Below are 26,012 nucleotides of genomic sequence, written 5' to 3'. Positions count from 1 at the left end.
AGATCTGTCTTATTATAATATCAGTCTGTAAACACTTTGGCATCCCTGATTATTTACCATCACAATGATAAGTAAATAATGGTATGCTCTTGCAATTAGGGCAGTGAGCATCCTTTAAATGTAAATATAGATCTGCTTGCTGCAGATCTATAAACTGATCTTTAAAATATAATTTCTTCTGATGAAGATATTCCTGATTTTTCCTTCATTATCCCAATTTCACTCCTATAAGTAAATGTTGGTATTCCATGTTTTCTAAGATATTATTTTACAACACCATTTGTCAACAAGATGGAATGGAGTACCTGTTGTATAATGAATTTCTTTAAATTGTATTACAGAAAGATTTCAATGTTCAGGTCTGTATTAACAGACTAATGATAAACCCGATGTACTTTTTAAAAACAAAGACAATAATGGATTTATGTTAAATAATTGACAAAATATAAATATTTAATTTTATATCTTAAATAACTGTATGTTGATTACATTTTCACGCCTTACTTCAGAATAGTAGTTCAGTAATAGTACATTACCTATAAATATCCTTTTGTAATCTTTGACAAATCTCTGTATTAATTTTACAATGTCCACCACAACCAGTTGGATCTGTAGGATCTACAATTGGTAAACAGTATGGAACCGGATCATCTTTCAAAGCTACACAAACTTCTTGTTCAACACATAATCCGCATTGCCTTTTTTCATCTAAAAATCAGATCATTAAGTTATTTTACATTGTTATTAACTATTATTTATCAGTTAACATAATAAATATCTTACTTATATAGCGGTTTATAGCCTAAATTTTCTTTGCCACACAACTAAAATTTAAAAACAAGTAAAAAGAAATATATTTGCTTCTTCAACTGATAAAACTATACTTCCAAAAAAATTTTATACTCTCCCCTTTATAGCAACGCTGTTACAGCAGCAATAAAGCTATAGCCAGGAAAATAAAAATATATTGTAAAAATCTTGACAAAAAGGCAAAAATTGAGAGTTGTTAGATTTGAGGATAAGGGAATAAAAGCTCCTCCCTCCAGAAATTATGTTAGTTTTAGAATTTTACTTCTAATGTGCTTACTACCTTATGTATTATTTGTAAAGTGTATACTGTAATTTTTAAATCTAACATCCAATCCATTACAATAAAGCAATATAACTATAAAGAAATTGGTGTTTTTAGTAGATTTCTTTTTATGGTTCCTAAGCCTTCACCAATGTGCATGGCTAGTAGTGCCTTATTTATGTATTGATTAGCAAAGAGCCTTAAGCTGTGTGCTAAAAGCCTAATCCCAACAGTCATTACCATCATCATCAGCAAGCAGCAACATGTTACCAAAACAGTCAGTGACTAATAATGTATTCTTATTATAGCAAGAACTGAAAAAAGGAATGAGTTCAGTAAAAAAATGCAACTAGTCTTTATTGATTTCCAGAAATAATTTAACAGTGTTTCTCACAATAAATTGTGGTAGAAGGTATGATGAAAAAGGCAAAAATTATTAATAAGTATAAGAAATGGATATAGTCTCCATCTAACTTTATTTAGTAACTTATATAGATAAGCTCATAAGGTTATGGAAATACATAGTTTGAAGATTTGGTAGATGGCTTTTATCTTAATACTCTTTTATATGCTGACAACCCTAGTGATGATTCAGTAAAGAGAGAATGACCAGCAAAGATCAGTTGCTTGTCTTAAGGAAACTAGTAAGATATTTTAATATGAAAGTGTTAATTTCAAAAATAGAGAAGTGATAGGCATTCGTGGGGAAATATGCAGACAAAATTTTAAAATTGAGCCCCTCTTTTTATAATAATCAAAATCTATTATGAACAGTTTTACTAAGTATGTTCATAAGTAGTGAGTGATTTTAAATTTATATGAAGTTCTCCTTTTCTAAGTAATATAACAAATTTAAAATAACTTACATTTTGAAAAACCATGTACTACATGTTGAGCTTGGTTTTCCAGTTGAGGTTGTTTATTTAAATTTAATAAACTATCTTCATTTTTCATAGGTTCTTGGGTTACATCCAAAAAATTACTTCTCTCAGATAAATCATAACCATTTGTTAAAGCATCCTCTGTTGTCACTTCCCTTTGAATGCTAATAAATTCAATAGTCTCACTTTCAATTGTAGTCAAACTGCTACTGTTTACTGTTGATGTTGAAAAATTGCTGGAAAGTGAATCTGAACTGCTCACACTATTTACATCAATAAAATATGAATGATTAGCTACATTCAATTCACAGTCAACTGTATCTACATTTGGTGTATTATCCAACAAGAAGCATGGATCAGCACGACTTAAGTGTAGTCCACTTTGTAGTATACAATCACGTTGTCTTATTCGTTTGAGTTTACCATTCGGCAGCTCCCTACAATCACTCCATTTAGACCATTCTGACCATGATATTTCTTCTACTTTAGCTGTGAAATAAACAAAAAATAAAATATATATATATATATATATATATATATATATATGCAACTAAAGGATAAAATAAAATTTATGCGACTAAAGGATAGAAGAAAAAAGTGTTGGCATCAAAATCTGGCTTTGTTGAGAAAGTTATGTAATCCTGGCTACTGAGAACTTTGTCCTATGCAGACTACACCTTAAAGAGAAAAATTGTTAATAAGCCCCTTATCTTTAATAATTTTATCGGCCAGTATATACTAATATACGAGAGTAAGTCTATTATTATCTGAAATTTAGTTATATTTTTGTTTATGTTGGTAGTACTGTCGTGTTGCGTAGATGATGCATGCGTGGTTTAATTATGTCTGTGCAGGTTTGATGCTGCTAGGTTAGTTCCATTATCCCTGCCTTGCCGTTGACCATAGCTGCTCCACTTTCTGTTTGCACCAAAGAAGAGCAACGTTCAGTGATCGGTTTTTTGTGGTCGGAAGGTGTATCAGGTGCCGAAATTCATCGAAGACTTTCATTACAGTTTGTTTCATAACAGTGTGTTGTCGCAACGGAGTGTCTACGAATGGATTGAAAAATTAAAAAATGGTCGCACAAGTGTTACACACGACGAAGGAACTAGACGACCGTTTACCGCCACAAATTAAGAAAACATTGAGCGTGCAAGTCACATAGTTTTCTTAGATAGAGGAGTAACTATTGATTTAGTGGAACATCGTCTGCAAACTAGTCGCGGTTCTGCCTACAAAATCATCCACAACAGCCGTTTTCATATAAAGTCTGTGCAAGATGGATCCCAAAACAACTCGCACAGTTGCATAAACAAACGTGCTTGGACATCTGCCAAAAACATTTGGATCGTATGGTAACGAACGGGACATCTTCTTAGACAGAATCATCACTGGTGACGAAACATGGATCCATCATTACGAGCCGGAGAGTTTGGAATGGAAACATCCAAATTCACCCTGTAAAAAAGTTCAAGACCCAACCATCCGCAGGAAAACTGATGATTACGGTTTTTTGGGTACTCACAAGGCCCAGTACTGGAACATTATGAGGAAAGGGGCACGACAATAAAAAGTGCGTGTTACAATGAGATGCTTACTGCCAAGCTGAAGCCTGCAATTCGAAGCAAATGCCGAGGACTGCTGTTGAAAGGTGTTGTGTTTTTGCACGACAATGCCAGTCCACATACTGCTGCCCACACTGCTCAACTCTGAAATACTGGCTCATCCTTCGTATAGTCCTGATCTTGCCCCTTCTGACTACCACTTGTTTGGTTCACTCAAAGAGGTATTAAGGGTCCGTCGATTTACTTCAGACGAAACAGTGAAAGAAGCGGTGCATTCCTGGCTCGCAGCTCAACCGAAAACCTTCTTTTATGAGGGCATCAGGAAGCTTGTGCAACAATGGACCAATTGAAATGCAAGGGGACTATGTTGAAAAATGATGTACATGTAAGTTTCCTATTTGTATTATAAAATTTATAACTACATTGTGGATAATAATTGACTTACCCTTGTAAATAATACTGTTTATTTGCTATAAATATTGACAGGGTTAGTATATGCTGTGTTTCTGCTCAAGTAACAACCTCTTAAAACTGATATTGAATTCTGTAAAAAAATTATCTAGCTGAGTAAAATTTTGACATCCAGGACTCATGATGATCATTATCTCCCCAGCTCTTAAAAAAATGTAACCAAGCTTAAATAGTATCCATAACACTCACTAGATGTACTACACATCTAGTAATTTAATCCAGTACACAAATTAAGTCAGAAGATATCAAGAAAAATTATAACAAAAAAAGTTTATTATTTTCCAGTGCTTTATGCAGTATATGAAAAAAATCTTTTATAAGCCTCAAAATTTGCTTATGACTACCATATTCCTAAATTGCAACCTGGTCGAATAAACAAGGGAATTTGCAATTGTCTGTCCTCCCCTAATGAAGAAAATATGCATAACATGGAAAATGAAAAGATGCTTAATTGGAAGCATACTCAATTCTTTAAAAAGGGGAAAAGTATGTTCAGATTCCTCACTCTTCAGATCTGCCTCATCTTTTTTTTTTTATAAGCTGTATCAGTTGGTTTTATTGTTCAACAGGTACCACCCCACACACTTATCCCATATTGCAATTTACTGTTTACCAAAGCTCAGTATACTAATTTCAAAACAAACTGTGCAAATAGATTTAAAAAAAAAAAAAAACATTTTATGCAAAACCTTGTACACATGCATCCTAACCAAATTGATGTGCTCTTTCCAAGTATAATTCTCTTAGACATAAGCATCCAGATATTAATAACAGAAACCTTTTCTACGCTTACACATTAAATAGAAATTTCATCAACCCTTCTCTGAAGACAATTATTACATTTAAATACTGCAAGAAGTTCGTGTTTTTCTAAAATTAAAATGAATCAATTTAGTTTTTGTACTCAGTGTCATACTATTAGCAATAAACATAGTTTTACATGATTTAAATCACTCTGCATTCTAAATCTAAGATCATTAATATTTCTAACTGAATAACAATGCTGTTATCATTGATAAAACATGACAAAATAGGTTTCCTGAACAAAGAAAATATATATTTTTTTAAATCATTTCTTTTAAGAATCATACTCCTCTGTACTAACAAAACCATTATACACAGATTTCAAATCACCCATGGTCACACAAAATTAGTACTTACGCAAACATGGCAAGTAGAGCAATTAATTATACAAAGTTCAATGAAAATAAAAATAAATTTAACAAAGAAATAGGTATTATAAAACAAATAGCCATATATAATGGTTATGATAATTCTTTAGTAGATAATATATACAATAAACAAATGTCAAAAATTATAAATGATACACTAACACTAAATAGCACACAAAAAGTTGACAATGTGTATTTAAAATATGTATATACTGATAAAATAGTTGGAACATATTATAAAGGTTTATGATAATAAATTTAAATCTGTGTACCAGACAAATAACCACATAATAAAACACCTAATAAGTAATAAGCATAATGACTCATCTGATTTATATTTGAGTGGTTTTATAAAATTGAATGTAATGAATGTGACCATATTTATGTAGGAAAGAGCACTAGATTCTTGAATCATTTTAGAAATTATAAAAAAGGTAAAATGGGTTTCTCTATCTCATCATCTGATTAAGAATAAACATACAATATCTGATATTAGGACAAATTTAAAAATACTGGAAATTAAAAATTATAATATGAATAGTAGGGAATTAGACATTTTAGAATGATGATATATATGTATATAAAAAGAAATTTAAACCTTCAGATAGAATATAAGCTGACATTTTGAAAGCTGCAGTAGATGGTACCACCATCTATTTTGATAGTGATGTATAATTTAATATATTTCAATTAGAATAGTAAAGTAAGTTCAGTTAAATGGACAACATGCATGTTTTATTTGATTTTCATTTTTAATCTGATTTTATGCCTTGATGTCATATGTATGTAAAAATTTGTACAATTTAATTTTGATTAATTTTTCATATATATAAATTTTGTTTTAATTTTTAAAGTAACTCAATAAAAGTTTAAATTTTTAAAATAAAAAGATAAAGGTTTTAAATTTTATAATAAATGCAAGATAAGTATGAAGTTATGAAGATATGTTATGAAGTTTGTGATGTAATTTGAGAATATGTAATGCAGCTGATGATGCGAGTAAATCACAAAAGCACTCCTGGATATTTAGTGGATTAAGCTAAGTCAAAATAATTGGAGCACTGAACTCTATGGTACACCGCATGAAATAGCTGAACATGAACTCAATTGTTTACCCTTACACTCTGCACTCTACCTGATATACAGCTTCTAAACCAGTTCAGTACTAGACCCATAATACCAGAATTCTCAAGTTTTTGCAGCATTATTTTATGAACACCATAATCAAATTCTTTTGTGATATCCACAAAAATTCCAGCAACAGTTGAACTTTGAATTTAATTCATCAAAGATGTAGGAAAAAAATTTTGCAGGGCATCTTCTGTAGGTTTACCTTTAATAAAGCCATATTGGTTTTAACTAAAAAATTTAATTTTGTTTAAAAAATTTTATATAAGTTTCTTTAAAATTTTTTCTATAATTTTTTAAAAGTATTAAAGTAATGAAATTGGTCAATAATTATTTATATCTGTATCACTGTTCTTAAATAATAGCATCACAACTGCAGTCTTCAATGACGGGGGAAATTCACCTTTTTTCAAAACTAAAACTAATAATATATTTTAAAATAGATGAGCTTACAGACAACTTTAAGTAAAAATGCTGAGACTATCTATTCCAGGACTCTTATTTGAATTCATTGATTTTATTATGCCAGAGACTTAATATCTGTAGCTGCAAGAAAAACAAGACAGAATACCTGACTCCTGCCCTAGGAAAAACGTTTTTGAATTCTTTTGCATCAAAATTTACATCATGACCTAGATTATTCTTTAATGAAGAGATTACTCTTATAAAAATTGCATTAAACTCTTCAGCATTTCAGACTCTAAACCTAAACTTTTATTAACAGTTAACTATTATTTCTTAACATTTCTATTTTTACTAAATAGATTCAAATAATTCTCTTTATGCATATTCATATCCTCTTCTAATTTATTTGAAAAATTATAAAGATGCCTCAATAATCGATTTAGTATTAGTGGTTTTTTCAATTTTTTATATAATTTACTTCTATACCATTGCTGGTTACATAGCTCAGCAATAATCCAAGGTTTTTTTAATTTTATGCCTAATGATTTTCTTTTTACATCGATAGACTGACAAATCTTTTCTTTTAAAATATGCAAGAAAACATCAAATACAGGTGACATATTCATCTGTTCAAAAAGAGTAATCCAATCAGTACCCTCCAACAGTTTATCGAGTGTGATATAATCGATTTTATTTATTTCTTGAGTCTGAGAATTGAGTTTTATGTTTACAAATTCAACCCAAGATTGCAGACTATAATGACATGATCGCTTCTGCCAGAAAAAAATCACAACAGCACTTTGACTAATCTTACCTCTAACTCTAACATAAATAATCTAAACAACTATTGGTTAATTGTTCAAACCCATTGCTGTTCATTAATAATTGATATTCATGAAAATTAGGAATCTGTTCTAAGAGACAAATTTATATCCCCAATAAAAAACAATTTTTTATCTTTAGATTGCAAAAGAACTTGGTTTAATTCCTCTAAGAAGACAGGAACAGTAATCAAATGAAAACTATAAATAGAAATAAGAGAAATCAAAGTATCTGCATCAAGTTTCATTAATTAACAGATTTTAACCATCAATCATAAAATAAAATAACTCTGACATCGATATTTCAGTTAAACAAATTATGTCCCGTAAATACTTTGAATATTTTAATGTATGATCAAAAGTCATTTTGGATCGCTATCAAGGAATATTAAACATCATAAAAGATTCCTCAGCCATAGTAGAAAATCAGAGAAAATAAAAATAAAATATAAAGAATACACTAGTACTTTTACAACTAATTTTACAAACTAAATTGTTCACAATTTTACAAATTAAATTGTTCACAATTTTACAAATTAAATTGTTCACAATTTTTCCAAATCTTCACTTGAGGTCAATTCTTCTTACTGTCGATCCTTTAATTTCCCTCATGAGGATGTTCCCATTGTGGACCGAAAGGAAAGAATAGTTTACCCTATGAAAAAAAAAGAACTACGCAGCATACTTGTTTCATACATGGTTAAGTGTAGAAGAGAAATTATTATGTCTGATTGTGCACAACGCACAAAAATTGTTTGTTGCTAATGCAGAAAGTAAGGCTGATATTGATTGTAAAATTTCTGAGAAAATATCTGGCATTGTCCCCCTTGTTCTAAATTGAGAAGGGAGAATATATGAGAGCAGTGTCAGATGCTGAAGTAGGTAACGCTGCAAGCGTTCTCTCTTGCAGCCATATACAATTTTTTCCCATTGGGACACAAGTTTTCATTAAAGTAAAGAACCACAGAACACATAGCTGAGATTGCCCTATAGAAAGTTCTTCTTGACACATCTAGTTAACACCTCATTCTTCATTTCACTACTAACAAATCGGACAGTGATAGTGGCAGGCCACTCACTGCCAGTGACACACATCAATACTTTCCCTATTCACATTTACATCCAGAACTACACAAACCCTTCACAGATTCATATAAATCTTAATTTTTTTCTTTGGGTACATCAAGAATTTCAACATTATAAGAACGTATTGTTCAGACTCCAAAGAAATTCCTGATCACTGACTTTTTTACTAAAATTAATATTTTTCTGCTTCAAATCTTCAATAATCTTCATACCTTTCATTAACTCTTATGCCTGTTTTTCATGAAAATGTTTTGATCATCAATCTTTTAATTTACAAATTCAAATGAATTATTAAAATCGGCCTCAATACTTTTTCTTCCTGACTAGCTTCCTCAAGCATAAATACAACTTGTGAAATATTTGCTTTACCTACTTCAGAACCCAACACTGCTCTCATATTCTCCCTTCTCAATTTAAAACAAGGGGGACAATGCCAGATATTTTCTCAGAAATTTTACAATCAATATCAGCCTTACTTTCTGCATTAGCAACAAATAATTTTTGTGCATGTTTGTACCCGAGACAAACAAATCTCACTTGCCAAGTTATATATGTTCTGTATGCCCTCCTCCTCTTCCTGCACGAATAATATAAAGTCAATAATTGAATTCTTCTGCAATGTGTTGCATTGTATATATTTTTGATTTTAAATATCATCTACTATATTAAACTGACAATGTTTTTCAGTCAGCCTAATACAGAGATAAATGTTTGGTGAATGCTAGTAATTTTTTGTGCCAACTTATGTGCCGATAGTTGTAGTACGTTTGAGCACTAGTATTGCAATCTGGCTGCCAGTATTTAAAACTCTAGGAAGCGCATTTTCAAATTGTGCAAATTTCATTCACTGACCTCGCGTGGGTGGACAGGTGTATAGTTTTGTAATAGATTCTTCCTTTTTTATACACACTGTACATTAATCTTAAAGGGTTATGGGTTAGAGGTTTACTACATTGCTTACAAACTGATTTTGTATGAGACCTGAAAATCTCATGGTTTAGCATCCTAAAAATTGAAAAGTTTAAAGTTATGAAAAATACCAATCACTAAAGCTGCATTTATTATAATATAGTTCCCCTAGATCACTTTAAACATTAATGAATGCTTGGCACAGTTTTCACTGAATTTGACTGGCATTTTTTTGTGGTAGTTATTATTATAGCTGTTGCTCTTTGTTAATAATCTAATCTTGTAAAAAAAAATAACAATAAGGCAGCATTAAAAAAAGTAGGAAAAAAGTAAAAATAAGATTTTTTTACAAGAAAATAATACTAACATCCAGTAACACAGTATAGAATAGTAATCAAAAATGAAGTTCCTTGGCGTAGTAATAAATCATACACTCTTAGAATGATCATGTATTTTACACATTGAAGTAAGATTAAATATCCATATTTTTTTTTTTTTTAAATTAATATACAGGCTTGGCCTCCTCTATGAATCATGAGACCTTGCCGTTGGTGAGGGGGCTTGAGTGCTCAGGGATACAGAGTAGCTGGACTGAAGGTGCAACCATATCGGAGAGGTATCTGTTGAGAGCCAGACTAAGGAATGATTCCTGAAAGAGGGCAGCAGCTCTTTCAGTAGTTGTTAGGGGCGTGAGTCAGGACGACTTAAACGGCCGTATCAACATCACTCAGTCCTCTGAGTACTGCGCAGCTGAAAGCAATGGAAAACTACAGCTGCTTTTTTTCCAAGAAAATGTGGCTCTCTGCATTTTCACATAGCAATAATGGAGGCGCCTTCCTTGGTAAAATATTCCGGAGGTAAAATAAGTCCCCCGTTCGGATCTCCGGGTGGGGACTACTAAGGAAGGGGTCACCAGAAAGTTAAAAAATATCATTCTACGAGTCGGAGCGTGGAATGTTAGAAGCTTGAAAAAGGTTGGTAGGCTAGAAAATTTAAAAAGGGAAATTGGTAGGACAAATGTGGATATAGTAGGAATTAGTGAGGTTCGGTGGGAAGAGGAAGGCGACTTTTGGTCAGGTGATTTTAGAGTAATTAAAGGCATCCTGGAATAGTCGCTTTAATATTGGAAGGACAGGTAGAAGGAAAAATTGTGTAGGCAGGCCACGTTTGGAGTATGTAAAACAAATTGTTGGGGATGTAGGATGTAGAGGATATACTGAAATAAAACGACTAGCACTAGATAGGGAATCTTGGAGAGCTGCATCAAACCAGTCAAATGACTGAAGACAAAAAAAAAAAAAAAAAAAAAAAATACAGGCTTGGCTTAATTATGATAAGTTGATGAGAGCAATACTGTCCATGGACTGAACTAAATTTCATTTAAATGAAATGTAATTTTTAAAAAGTTAATTTTAAACATTTAATGTTTAAATGTTAACATTTAATTTATTCTGTATTCAGACAAGAGTAATTAAGGATAGTATTAAAAATAGCCACATATGAAAATAAGAAATTATAATTGTCTTCATAATATCAGTAATTAATACATGCCTCTTCATTTTTTTCAATATATTAAAAGTACATCACATGTGCAGCAATCATGGGTGGTGCAGTGTTATAAATAAATATTCATGTTTTCTGTACAGTCAATTTATATAAAAATTGACAGACAAAAATAATTTACATCTACCTTATTCTAAATGTCAAACTCTCTCCTTTGTTGGGCTACTAAAAAACATAATACTGTAAAAAAATATTTACTTCATCAAAATAACTTTCAGCAGATTTCCAAAATTTATTATCAAATATTTCTGATGACAAGAGGATAATTTATTATTCAATTTCATACCAAAATATATTTGTTGTGTGTCTTCAAACAGAACTAATCAGTGAATTGAACAAATTATCTTTTTAATTTTAGAAAGAATCACTTTCTACAATCAGTTTCTCATGAGTGTTGCCGTTATTCTGAGGCAAGGATTTTAGGATTTGATGTTCTCTTCATTACTTTCAGATGTGATGTAATATTTGTAAGACAATTCCAGCCGTGGAGCAATTTGTTAGTCGTAATTGTATACACTAAGTAAATGCCAGATAAATAAACCAATGGATACTTTACACTTCCTTTATTAATTTAGTTAAACATTTGTCACTTTAATTAATTATACATTTATAAAACATTAAACATTCTGGCTAGCACAGATACATTTTTTGTTTATTGGTTGACATTCTAAAGGAAAGTAAGTATTCATATATTAATAGTTCTAACATTAATTAAAAGCAGCTGGTTCATTAACAAATAAGAAGAAAGAAAAGTAGAAAATGACAGGAGATGTTTACATTGAGCAAGAGGATAAAAAACTAAATGAATCTGAACAGTATTAAATGAATATATGTGAAAAATATATTACTCTACATGACTCAAGAAAGACAAAATTTGCTCTGATCATATGATAAAATAAAAACCATTAGCTTTTTTTATCAAGGTTATCCATGAAAATTAGAATTTAAATGTTTATTAACTTTCAAACCAAAAGAAATATATGAGATCAAATGAATTTATGATATTAAATATGTAAAATAAAAATAAAATTATTACATATAAAAAAATTATATACAATGTAAAATATATCAAGTAATCTTTCCATGATTGCGCCAAAAAATTAACTATTAAAATGAGAGAGGAATATTGATTTTAATTTATTAAATGTATTTGGTGTAATTGCAATGCGTGTATTGCAATTATGCATGTAAGCAGGATTTATTTATTTTTTCAATATAAATTATAAAATATTAACAAGCCCAAAATGAATAGTAGGATACCGTAATCAATAATGAGGATAAGAAAAACAGATTTTGTGTTATCCCAAACAATGAGCCCTTTGTTAGATTTAATCATAAGAATGTTGTTCTTAACCAGTAAGAATGATTTCAAATTTCAACCACTGCAAACCTCTGTCAACTCCTACTCCATTTATCTCCAAAAACAAAACTGTTCATTCATACTGTTTGGAAACACCATGGCAAAATATTAAAATGTGTGAGATCACTAAGAAAAGACAGGGTGTGGAAAATTAATCAAATGCCTTTTTGTAACGGTTAATAATAAAAATAGCATGTTTTACTTTTATTTGGATTATTTATGGAAAAGATTACCTTTAATTTTATTCTAGACAAACTGCTTTTTCCAGAATACTTATGAAATCTTTTATTTATTCTCATAAACATTATATATATATATATATATATTACATGCTTTTTATAATAGAAATAATACTAGTTTGTTGATCCCACAACAATATGTTTTATGTTGTGTAGAATCCTTTGTCTCCTGACTTAATTTTCATAATCTCATTTTTTATACAATATGTATATCTGTGTGTGTATATATAATTTTTTTTTTTATTTTTCTTACTTATAATAGCCAAATTAAAAACAATGAATGATAATGTAAATTCTTCCACTTTGTATTATTCTTTAATTATTGAATTAATAGTAGTATTATTTTATTAAATAGATATTTGTTGTGTTCATTAATTCCCACACTTTATTCTTTTCTCTTAACTTCTATTTGTCATTTTTTATACTTTTTAAATATATTTTCTCAAGACATTGTTCTAAAAATTGTAAAAATTTCTTTTCAAGTTCTTTTAGTTAATTCCAGAGCTATTATTATATAAACAATTGCATATAATTTTATTGTTACCACTTACCCAAATATGTATTTAATAAATGATAGTGGAGTTTTTCAGGACAAGTATATTAGATAATATTTACTGTTCACAGAATTCACTGTATATAAATACAAAGAGCAAATTAATAAATATGCTAATATTTTAAGTAATTTAAATAACATTTAACTAATTAAAATTTTATGATTTTTTTTGTTAATTTATTAATTAATCAGTTTATGACTTTTTAAAACTACTTTAGAACTGATAAGAGCATAATTGTGCTTTGAACTACTGTGTGAATTTTTAAGACTGTTTTTTGCATATTACAAAAAAATAAGCCTTTAAGAAAGTTCTGAGCTGATATTTGGATTAAGCACAAAAACATAAGAATCAACCCAAATCATTATTGACTAGTGTAATCACAATTTACTGTGATAATCAAAATTTTTGGTTAGCTGTATACAATTATATATGAGAATATCCCATTTATAAAAAGCTCATTTAATATGAGTTAGATGTTTATTTATGAATAATTAAGTATATTTAAAGAATATGGATAAATCTTAAACAACTTTCCTTAAACCATAAAATAAATCAATTTAAGATACTAAAAATAATAAAAAAATATATTTATAAATAAATATATGAAAATAAAAAGAAAAGAAATAGTTTTTTAAAAATAAATCACAATAATGAAAAATTAATTAAAAATTAATATAGGAATATATATTTTTATACATCCTAGAAAAAATAAGAAAAAATGGTAAATCAACTTAAATGATAAACAAAATGCAAAAGTTCTTTAAGTAACAACACTCATTTTGATAGAATTATAGTTACTGATAGCAAGAATGAATTTTTGTAGTGTATGAAAATAATGTCAAGCCTGACAAGGATTTAAACCCAGAACCTTCTGGATAAAGGCAGAGATGCAACCAGAAGAGAACCAAAATTAAGTTAAAAATAAAATTTATTAATAGTATCTGAAGACATTTATTGAAAATAATTATGGTAATCTAGAGAAAAAGAACTATTCATCGAATAAAAATGTCAATCATTGACATCCAAGAATAAGGCTTAGGTAACAATTATCAAACCCAGTCTCTTCAATATTTCTGCTACTCTATCTTGAGTTCAATTTAGTTACTAAGTCAAGTAAATGGATTATAGCATTAGCTATAAGAAATACTGATTTGATAATACATCCTTATACAACAAACCTCGTACAATCACTGTTTTACAGATCTTTAAAATATAACCCACCGGGTTGGTCTAGTGGTGAGTGTGTCTTCCCAAATCAGTTGATTTGGAAGTTGAGAGTTCCAGCATTCAAGTCCTAGTAAAGTCAGTTATTTTTACATGGATTTGAATACTAGATTGTGGATACCATTGTTCTTTGATGGATGGGTTTCAATTAACCACACATCTCATCTCAGGAATAGTCGAACTGAGACTGTACAAGACTACACTTCATTTACACGCATACACATCATCCTCTGAAGTAATATCCTAAACGGTATTTCCCGAAGGCTAAACAGCAAAAAAAAGATCTTTAAAATATAATTATTTCTTGTTTTGATTGATTTAGAGGACTGCCATGTTGCCACCAATTTTTTGTAATGCATTTAATTTATTCTTAAAATCTAATTCCAAGTTGAAACTATACTGATAGTGTAAATATTTAATATTTTTATAATAACTTAAGTCTTTACTCCAATTGGTTTTTTCACAACAAGTAATTACTTTAGGTTTTTTCTTACCTCTGGGACTACCGTTAGGGTTTTGCTTCAGAGGATGAGTTGAATGACAAGAGTGTGTGAAAATGCTATGCCTGACAGGGATTGGAACCTGGGACCTCCAGATGTAAGGCCGAGAGGTGCTACCACTCGCACCACGAAGGCTGGCAATTACTTAAGGTTTATCTCATGTTAGCTTTCAAAATATATTTTTGAATTCTACGTAATGTGGAAATAGTGTCAAAAATTTAACTGATAATCTATAAGATGAAGTCTAATCTTATTTTTCAAATACAATTAATTTCTGATTGTATGTAGAGTTGTAAATGAAGAGTAATGGACAACTCATTGCCATACCATTTAGCAAATATCCAGTTGCAGCGGATCCTTGTTATTGCTTTCATCTGTAAGGTTCTGAGCTTGAATCCCAGTTAGGTCTGACATTTCTTATATAAAAGAGTATGTCTTGACTGATTCACTGACTCAATCAATGTACAACCAAAACTATTATAGGTAGAGCCTTCAAATTTTCAGGGTACCTTCGTATCTTTAAGTAGGCGTGCAATAAGAAAGGATTTTGCGAAATTTTGATTTTAGGGGGTAGAAATCGATAAAAAATTAAATTTCGTGTTATCAGCTTTATCTGTTGGACGTAAAAACAACATACGCTATACTAAATATTTTACGATTTCATTGCAATGTTTCCGATACGTGTTGCCGCTATAGACTAAAAAACTATTGGACCGATTTACGCGCGGGGAAGAAGGGAGAAAGGGAAAAATCTAAAAAGGTAAAAGGGAAGAAGGTGAAAAAAGAAAAAAAGGGGAAATCGGGGGAAAAGAAATGGAAAGGGAAAAGAGAAAAAAGAAAAGGGGAAAGGGAAATGGGAGAAGAAAAAGGGAATTAAATAAATTTAATTAAAATTAAATAAAATAATATTAAATTTAATTTAAATAAATTAATAATTAAATACAAATTTAATTAAAAAATTAAACATGTAAAGCAAATAATTGAAAAGTCAGATGCAAAAAAAAAAAAAAATTGGTTGAAAAAGCGTAGTTAAAGCATGGAAATGTAGTAATTCATTACATCTGTCAAATAAGTAATATTAATACATAGTGTACGCGCGCAGAGCGACAGAATGAGTGTGTGAGTGGCTCCAGAAGAATGCCGTTAAATTTTACAGCTGCATTTCTCTGTTTAAAATAATGAAAAGAGTTCATAATGAACATGTGTCCGAAAAACGCTTTGTTTTTAAATTAGGAATAACAAATAATTTTACCATGATTTCTGCTTAGCGGCAAAATGAACCTGTAGCGAAATTCATCGAAACCCAACTGGAATCGAAAACCGGGGAAGAAGGATAAAGGAAAAAATCGTTAAGGGGAAATAGGGAAAAATCGACAAAGGTAAAAGGGAAGAGGGTAAAGGAGAAGAAAGGAAAAAGGGAAGAAAGGAAAACGGGAAAAGGAAATGGAGAGGGAAAGAGAAAAATAAAACAGGAAAGAGGACGGGGGAAAGGGGAATGGGGGAAGAGGATGGGGAAAGGGAAGTAAGGAAAAGATAAACGGGAGAATGAAAGGGAAACGGCAGAAAACGGGAAGGGAGAGCGAAGCGGGCCATGACCCTCTGTTGTGACGAGAAGCGCAAATAACCATATAGCACGGGCGAAGCCACGATGGGGATGCTAGGTTTGGGATTATAATAATTTTTTTGTTTATCTTTATTGGGATTTTATATTGAACTATTTTAATTCATTCATAAAATGGATTGGTCTAACAAATATTGTTCAATTTTCTTCTTATCTTTCTTTTTTTGTTTTCCTTTATTTAAGTTTTGGGCAACAATTCTTTGTTTATCGTATATTCCTTCAGTATTTTTCATAAAAATCTTTATTTAGCGTTTTTCAGGATTTAATGAAAATCTAAATATAATATTGTTAAAGTCTTATAAGCTAAGATTAAAGTCTTATAAGACTTATTGCTAAGTCTTATATTAAAAAACCATTGCAGTGATGCTACATCTATATTGTGGGCGAAGTCGTGACGGGGCTAGTTATTTTCATAAGCTACAAAAATCCAATCTTACAATCAGTAAACCTGTAAATGGTTCGAAGTACCTGTTCTTACTTAAAAAAAAGATGAACTATTGAGATTGTAAACATAAATCATTTAAGTTGATTTACAGTTTTGTTTTTTCCTTTTTTTGTATAATATATATTATATACTAATACGATAGATATATAAATATATTTCTTTTTATCAGGGTTTTGTTAATATTAATTTAAGTTATATTAATTTTTTTTTAAATATTTAAGTGATTATTAGATTTTTTAAAATTATTTTATTTTGTTTTTATTCATTATAATTTTTTTTGTTGAGGTTTAAGGACATCGATTGCTATGGTCATTAACCCTTTCCATATCAAAAAGAAAAAAGAAAAACATACTTTTCACTCCCGGTAAAAAAACCCGAGCGACATGGTCAGTCTAAGAAAAGTCAGCGACTTGTCTTGGGATTAAACCCAAAAGAAAACAAAATTGCAAGGATGTAAATGGTCCTTGCCACATAAAAACGAAAACCATTTCTTATGAAATGGTGTCAAACAATCAAATTTAAATCACGTAAACACGGTCCAAATCCCTAATAAAAAACAAAATAGTATTAAACACGTATTGACGAGGGTGTAAAGGGCTCTTGCCACTTATCACACAAAAATTGTAATAGAAGATGTTCAAAAAACACGAAAAAACAACTTAAAACTTTCATGTTATACAAAAATAAAAACAAACTATATTAAAATAGATTCTTAAAAAACAAAATCAATCTTCTAAAATTCTATTCGGCCATCCTTTTTTGCTTCTTTTTTCATTCTTCCTAAAGGCGTCGATGTCGATATTCATGGTATCTGAGGCCTCGGAGATGGGAGTCTTCAGTTCCTTTGCCGTAAGTCTCGAAGTCTCGGAGGATCTCCTGCTGCCAGCATCAGATGACGCCGGCTCCGATGGCACAGTCATAAGTAACATTGCAGTCCAGACTGGATGTACTCATAGCAAGAACGTGTGGGGCGGCCGAGTGTCTCGTCCTCTCAGCTAAAAGCCTCCGTGATACCGGAGGTTCCATTGTAGTTTTCCCTAAATCTTAAGATTTCTGGTTTCGCTGATGCCGAAGTTATAGTCTGATCTTCAGCTGCAAATTCCTTCTGTTTTTTTTTGTCTCAATTTCATTCGCTTTTGGGCTGGTAGAAGCCTCATTCTTCGGTGGAGTAGGACACTTTTGTTTTGTTATGTTTTCTTTCCTCGACGACTTAGGCTACGGCCCCTAATTGTACAATTCTTCAATTTCTTATCGATGATTTGTTCCACTAAGCTTGCTAAGGCTAGCGCCAATTCAGTTACCATATCCTTTGCTTTGAAGGAGGCAGCAGGAGCAGCAACAACCTGTAAATAAGTCGTGGCCTTTGGCATTCAGCTCTATACACGATTTTCTTGCTTCGAAATAACTGGCCTTCTGAACGGTCTTAACCTCCTGCATTAATTGTTTCCTTATACTTCGGACAATTTCTTGATCTTGCACTGTGTTGTCAGTTACAGTTAAACACATATCGGCGAGTCTCTGCACGGATCATCCGGTTGCAGCGGATTGCACATGTGCATATCTGTTTCCTCGTGCATCTCGCTGCCATATGTGCAAATTTTTAACATCCAAAACACCGCAATGGTTTTGGGATGAACGGGCGCACATCAAGCCTATGAAATCATGCCTTTATTTTCTCCAGACATTTAAGTCTATTAAACGTTAACTCCTGTGACGCGGAGGTTAAGACTTTTCTGTTTCGTTTAGTGTTAAGCCGTCGATATGCGATAACTTCCTGTCCGTGAATTTCATCTTCGGTGTAGTTAAGCAAATTTCTGTACACAACTACTCCTTTCTTTTATAGGTATACCCTATGGTACAACCTCAACTTCGTTAAGTCCAATCTTCTTTGCTTTCAATAATCGGGACGACTGTGTATCATTGATGGTCTCAACAAATAATCCCGTACCTTTAACCGGTTCTCCAGCTGCTTCCGTGATGTTTCGAACTATCAAGAAGGGGGCAGATAGATCTAGAAGAATCTTCTTCCGTTTTTGTTATTAAATACTTAGAAACAGGTCCTCTACTTCTTAGATCGAAGTTTAGTTCGATCCTTCTTTTCTATAACTATAAATTCTTCCTTGTCACTGAACTCTACACTCTTCCTCCTCTTCCCTTCCGAAGAAAGCGGTTCTCCAGTACGAGGGTTTTTACGTGAACCTTCTGTCACGGAAGATGCGAATGATAAGTTATCGATAGCCTATTTTAACGCCAGTCATGATTTCACAAGGTGCCGCGGTTGGACGATTGAACGTGCCCCGGATCATTTATCCTGCCTGGGTTCCCCCAGTCAGCCGCCTCCCACAAATTTAACCCGGGCCGGGGATCAGGTACTGCCTGACCCACGATACCGACTTCCCGGGGCTCGCACGTAGCAGTAAGAGCTCCGATACCCTTACACATGGGACAATCCCTGCCAAGGGCCGAAGTAACTGGCTCACGTTGGACGACGCAAGACTTCGGGCAGAGCGAGCTCACAACAGCCCACCCTCAACCCGGCTCCACAAACAAGAAGAGAGATGGGCACTCCCCGTCCGCACTCCGCCCAGCGTCAGCAAACAGATCACGGTCATGCCTACCACTCCGGCTGCAAACAGCGAAACCGAGAACAACCGCAACCAGCTCGGACAGTTCAGGACCGCCAATCTCGTACTCGATAGGAAGCTCCTGAGCAAGACCATTTCCCCGTTGGCCGACATAAGTATTATTAATGAAGTTATTTTTTTTAAATTTATTGTTTAATGTTATTTTAATTGTTAATGTGTTTCTTAAATTTATTGTTCTATTTAATGGTTTAAGGTAAATAGCCTAAGATTTGTTCAAAATCTTTAGATTTTTTTTTGGATAAGCTAATAAACAACACATAAAATAAATTATTTATAGAGGGGACATTTTTGAATAATCTTTTCATCCGAGTAACTACAAATTTTGGAACCCAGTAAATCATGGTCAATCATATTACAGTGATCAATAATGATTTTGATTGATTGTTACATAATTTTTTGTGCACAATCTAAATATCAATACAGAGTTTGCCTTAGAGGCTTCATTTGTTTCACAAGAACAATTTTAAAAATATACATAAATTAATAAAAGCACAGGTTATGCTCAGTATATAACTGACTCTTTAAAGCTATTTATTTTACATCATAACTGTTTAATTACTAAAATATGTTTAATACATTAGTAATCACATAAAATCTATTGGCTGCTACATAAACAGTGCTTATTTATATGTTAGAATAAAACTGAAACAAAGAATTTGCTACCAATGATTAATATGATATTAGGTCCCAGATTTATATTAGGCTAAGGATAATTACTGGTTATCCACATTTATCACAGTGGTCAAATTATTCTTCCAAACCAATTACCCCTTTTTCCTTTATCCGTGGCCCCAACTTTTCCATTATCAGTTTTGTGAGTGTGAGTTTAATTCTGATAATTTACTAATCTTGATATGCTAAGGATGCTGAGATCTGAAGAATGATACCAGAGATTTTCATGTTTGGAATTTGATAGACTACTTGTGGAATAAGTTGGAAAGAGGTTTATTTTTTCTGTCTGGTGACTGCAAAATAAGCATAATGACTTAAGCATGTATCAGGTAATGCTGAACATTAACAGAGTTTATTTTTCTATAAACAAAGTTGTTAGGTTCCTTTAGTTGTTTATTATGTCATTAAAAAAAAAAAAATACTGAATTTACCCTGAACTGAATTTACCTATGCTTCAGTTGTATAGTATTTTTCAAATAAATAATACTTTCCTCTAGCAATGTTTTATTCCTGCAGTAGAGTTAATTTGTCATACTGAAGTGCATTATGACATTAAAAATTCATGTTATTGGATTCACATTGGAGGTTTTCAAAGAAATCTTGAAAACGCAATTGATGAACACAGTTAATGTTTCATCAGCATATATCATGATGAAAACTCATTGCTAGGGAAAGCAGAACCCAAAACTACTTGTAGATGTTTCATACATCAGAAGATCAATCAAAAACTCATTTTTTTAAGTGTATGCATAACACAAAGTTATTTTCAGAAAACTACAATTATAAAATTGTATAATTGGACAATACTCAAAAACTCCAAATGTACAAAAAAAACTGGCTAGCAGAATTAAAAATAGTGCAAAAAATCAAATAATAAACATCAATATCAATTCTAACGTAAAAGGTAAATTTTTTTTCCCTAGTGTTATTTTTTATATAAATTTTAATGATATACCACATAACATATATTTTTTATTATGTTTATCATGAACTATAAAAAAATTGAATCATACGAAATACAGCTGTTGAGATTAAGAAAAACTATCTCTTATGCTACTGAAATTATCAGTAAATTATTTCTCATAAACAATTCTATCTAAAATGATTAATGGAAAGCTGACAAATCAGGTTCAACAATGAAGTATTCTATTGATTTTTAAGCATTAAACAATAAGGATTTTACCTACTTGTAGAATTTTGATAACTTTTTAGATTAGTTTTATAGATTGTAATTTCTGAAATATGAATTCCTATAAAAAAAATAAATTGATTTTCTGAACTGTGTACTGTTTCTATGTTAATATACATTGTATTATGTGATTCTAATTATCTTTTTCAATGTGTCAAATATAATGGTTGCATATCAACATGCAAGCCTAAGAGAATACACTCAGTTACATAAGCAACACCTTCATAGGTTCATTACATGGGCTGTTTTCTTTTTCCGTTTAGCCTCTGAAACCACCATCAGAACTACTTCAGAGAATGATATGCATGACTGTAAGTGAATGTAGTCTTGTACAGTTTCAGGTTGACCATTTCTGAGATGTGTAGTTAAATGAAACCAAACCACCAAAGAAAACCGGTATCCATGATCTAGTATTCAAATCGTATAAAAGTAACTGCCTTTACTGGGATTTGAACCTTAGAACTCTTCGAAATCAGCAAAATTTGAACCTTCGAAATCAGCTGATTTGCAAAGACACGTTCACCACTAGACCAACCCGGTGGGTTTCATTACATGGGCTAACTATAAATATCTTAACTCTTAGAGAAACAACCCCTACATATTGCCTCTTGTAAATCAGGTACATTGTACATGTATCACATCCATAAGAAGAACTGGGTAGATAGTGTAAAGCCACATATTAATTTACTGCTTTATGTGGTGAAACAATGTCTTATATACTCTGCACAAGCAGAGTATAATTAAATATTATTTTAATAACAAATAAAACAGTATACAAAAAACTATAAGTTAAACTTGTACAAAAGTAATATAAATTTATTGTAACAAATAAGCACAAAAACTTACATTCAAATCCAATTGATTGTATATCGACAGTATAATTTCCAAGCCAAACATTGCCATGCTTATGATTCAATCCACCAAGAAATGCCATTCCAACTTTTTCAGGACTCAAATGATCAGTTGGCTTTAGCACCAGCCAGCATTGTACAGCAAGTCCTGATTTGTATCCTCTGGGATCCTTTCCTGGACCAAACCTTGTAACAACTGAGGAATGGTATTCTTCTGACAGAATACTTTCAGAATACAACTTGTCTAACTGTGAAAAATAGATTAACAGAATTGTAAATTCATTCTTTATTTACTGTATTTTGCAATGTATGAAACAGTTATGACTGTTCATTCTGCAAATCTACCAAACCCTGATATACTAATAAGCTTAATAATAAGCAATAATAAGCTTAATATAAGCAGGAGCATGTAACAGTATATCTAGAATAAGAGTTTGTATAGAAACAGTTTGATTATTAGTTGATGGGAGGTTAAGGAGATTGATGTGTAGTCGTCAACAAATAAATAAATCAATAAAATTTTATTCTGATACTTAATTAAAAAGACAAAGAAATGGTAATACCCTTTCTTATAAGCCAGAGTATTATGTTGATACATGAAAAACAGTTCTATTATTTGGGTAGAATGGATATTGTTATATTTTAAGAGTAAGTGACTTCTTTTTAGCAAAGGTTGATTCTATACTTCAGATAGTAGTAAATATTTTATAATGATAGAAAATTTAGCATTTTATTAAAAGTGATTTTTTCAAAAATGAAATCAGTTTGATTCCCAGAAAATTTCATCTAAAAACACAGAAATTTTGCTTTTTGGGAAAGAAAAATAATATTATTAAATTGAATTTTATTCAGTTGGTTAGCAATGTTGCATTTACCTGAGACACAATGCAATGGAGCAATGGTTTTACCTACCTTTAAATTTAGATAGTTAAACTCAATCCAGTGAATAATTTTTTGAACTTCTACCATAGAATTTTCAAATTCTTTTAAATAATTACACTTTTGTATAATTATGTTTTTAGTACAATTGTTATCTGCAGAGAAGGTAACAATGAATGATTAAAATTTTAGGATAGATTATTAATAAACAATAAGAAAATCAAGAAACTATGTACATTTTACTGTGACATTCTGTGTTTTAAATTCTTTAAGTGAAGATTTGATAAAAAACAAAATACTAGAAGATGAGATACTAGTATATGAGATGCTTATCAAAAGAATACTAGTATTTTTTTACTAAGCCATTCTTTTACTTTAATCATATTTAAGCAGTTCCTCTGATACCATAGCTTCTAACATTTTTCATCAATAAAACATATGGAAACTAAATTGAATACTTATGAGTTCTAAATTGAATACCACTTATGAGTTCTCATACTTTGTAGGCCACATAAAGGGTTCCCATATGTTAACACTCTGCATCTGTAAACGAAAAACCTAAGACTCAAAAACTTAGTACAAAATAAAAAATACTTTTCATTACTTTTTCAAATATCAGTGTTTTGACATTTAATATCAGTGTAAAAAAAAAAATGAATATAACATTCTTTCCAGATGCTGGAATGTATTTAGTATAGGGGTTATGTTGAGGGGATCAGAAGTGTTCTGGCAATTGCTGTCCTGCTGTTAAGTAGTCTGCATAGCCCTCTTTTCTTTGTTTCACCTAACACTCACAGAGGTCTGATATAGCATACCTTTTTTCATGCAATTAAACTGCCAAGAATATTGTTCTACTAACCCTTAATTTAGTGCAGATTTAAAAACGTAATACTCTAAAAAGATTTGAAAAAGTTTCATATTTCAATTTTCTGAAAATTGTTTTTTAAATGTTTATTTCATTTAAAATTTATTAGCATCAGTTTCATTTAAAATAGGTTTATACAAACATAACTGTATAACAAGAATCATTCACAAGAAATAGAGAATGCAACTAATCTGTATTATTTCTATCAGTTAAAGAAATGTATAGTAACAACATGTACAGATTACTAATGAATATGAGGTTAGACTGTTGGAAGGTCCAGCAATATTATTATTTCTTTAACTTTATTTTTATTATTTAAATGCAAGCATATACAGTTTGAAGTTAAGAAAATCTTTTTTAAACAGTTTTTAATGCTACTTAGGGCACCTTAGAACTCATTTCCCAACATTTTATTTGAAGAATCACCTGACAATCCATTAAAATTTAAACACTGATAAAATAAATAAAATGAAGTATATATCTTTTAATTGGTCTAAGCACACCATGAAATTTTTATTTCCTTGTACTAAGTAAAGGAAGTATTATGATTGAGAAAAATTTTGGTTTTCAGATTTCAATGGAAATATCCATTTTGACTAGTTTTAATGACATCTGTGCATATGCATGTACATATTTATCTCGCATAACTCAAAAACAATTAGCTGTAGGATGTTGTAATTTTGGATTTAGGAGTGTTGTAACATTTAGTCGTGACCACCCATTTGATTGCAATCGACTGGGCCAAAAGTGTCCAAAAAGCCTAAATACAAAAAAAATTGGATTTTGGACTTTCTTTTAACTGCAGTAATAAGCCCTCATTGAGAGCTTCTCAATGATATATCATAAGTGGTACTTATTTTCATTGGTTCCAGAGTTATCGCCAAATAATGTATAATTAATGAAATATTTGGATCTTACAAGGGGAAGGCACATCGGTTCGAATCAGACTTCATCTCCTTTTTTTAACTTTTTTTTTTAGTTTAAATATATTGATTCATTAATAATTATTAACCTCTCATTGTTATTTATTGTAAAACTTTTACAATAAAAGCTCTTTCCCAGTATCTTTGATTTGTTAGCGATTCCTCAGTGTATATTCTGGAAACTGAAGAACCTTATTTCTGCAGCTATTAGCCTTTAGGACTGAGCAGAGGTTAGCGTCCATTCTTTGGAGCCATAAAGAAGTACAGCCAGAATCACTATTTTTGTAAAATTCCTTTGTTTCTTTCCTTACTGTTTCATATAGTTTTAATCATCAAATAATAGTCCCATCAACTTTTGAAAGCATTATCTTTTTGCTAATATTTTTACATTCTAAAGATAATTAAATTTTTCTTCTTGCTTTAACATTCACCCATCAAGTACTATTTTCATTTGTACTGGAGTTCTGTTTAAAAGCTAAAATTTTATAAAAGCTAAAACTTTCTAAACTGCTTCTGCTTTCAAGGATGGGAAATATGGAGAGTAAAGAGAAATAACCTTGTTAAAAAATCTGGTTCCATCTGGTATCGGATGGTATCCAACAAGAGCCCCTGCCTAGTATTACAGTTGAAACTCTGGTCTTGAAAATATAAGAGGATGACATTCTCAATCTTAGAGAGGGTGCAAGAGCCTAAGGGAGTAAACCTCAAATAAAAATCCTAAAACCTGGAGTAAGGTGGCAGCTCTATCACCAGACTTATTCAGCAGCAGGCAAATCACTCATCCTTGTAATTACCTCTTTTATTTTCAAAACTATAAAAGGAAACACTAGGAAAGACTATCTAAAAAGAAATTTGAAACAAAAAAATGTTAGATAATTTATTTGTTATATTCAGTCAGTACAAGGAAAACGATCGTTTCCACATACCTGGGAAAAACATACAAATACACGCATAAGCTTTTAATTACAAAAC

General features: G+C 31.0%; 1 protein-coding gene across 2 annotated transcripts in view; it reads right to left on the bottom strand.

Moving 5' to 3' along the window:
* Positions 1-26,012, bottom strand: part of LOC142319602 (uncharacterized) — a 294,827-nt gene that overhangs the window by 14,073 nt on the left and 254,742 nt on the right. For both annotated transcript variants that reach the window (XM_075357074.1, XM_075357083.1), the window contains 3 exons: positions 22,369-22,621; positions 1,939-2,442; positions 537-708 (listed from right to left, as the gene is read on the bottom strand). In XM_075357074.1, coding sequence (XP_075213189.1) covers positions 537-708; positions 1,939-2,442; positions 22,369-22,621 — 929 coding nt within the window. The remainder of the gene's footprint in view (positions 1-536; positions 709-1,938; positions 2,443-22,368; positions 22,622-26,012) is intronic.

This window comes from Lycorma delicatula, chromosome 1, assembly GCF_047948215.1.
Source record: "Lycorma delicatula isolate Av1 chromosome 1, ASM4794821v1, whole genome shotgun sequence".
NCBI lineage: Eukaryota > Metazoa > Arthropoda > Insecta > Hemiptera > Fulgoridae > Lycorma > Lycorma delicatula.
The sequence above is the reverse complement of the archived record's forward strand: the minus strand, read 5'-3'. Positions and strand labels throughout refer to the sequence as shown.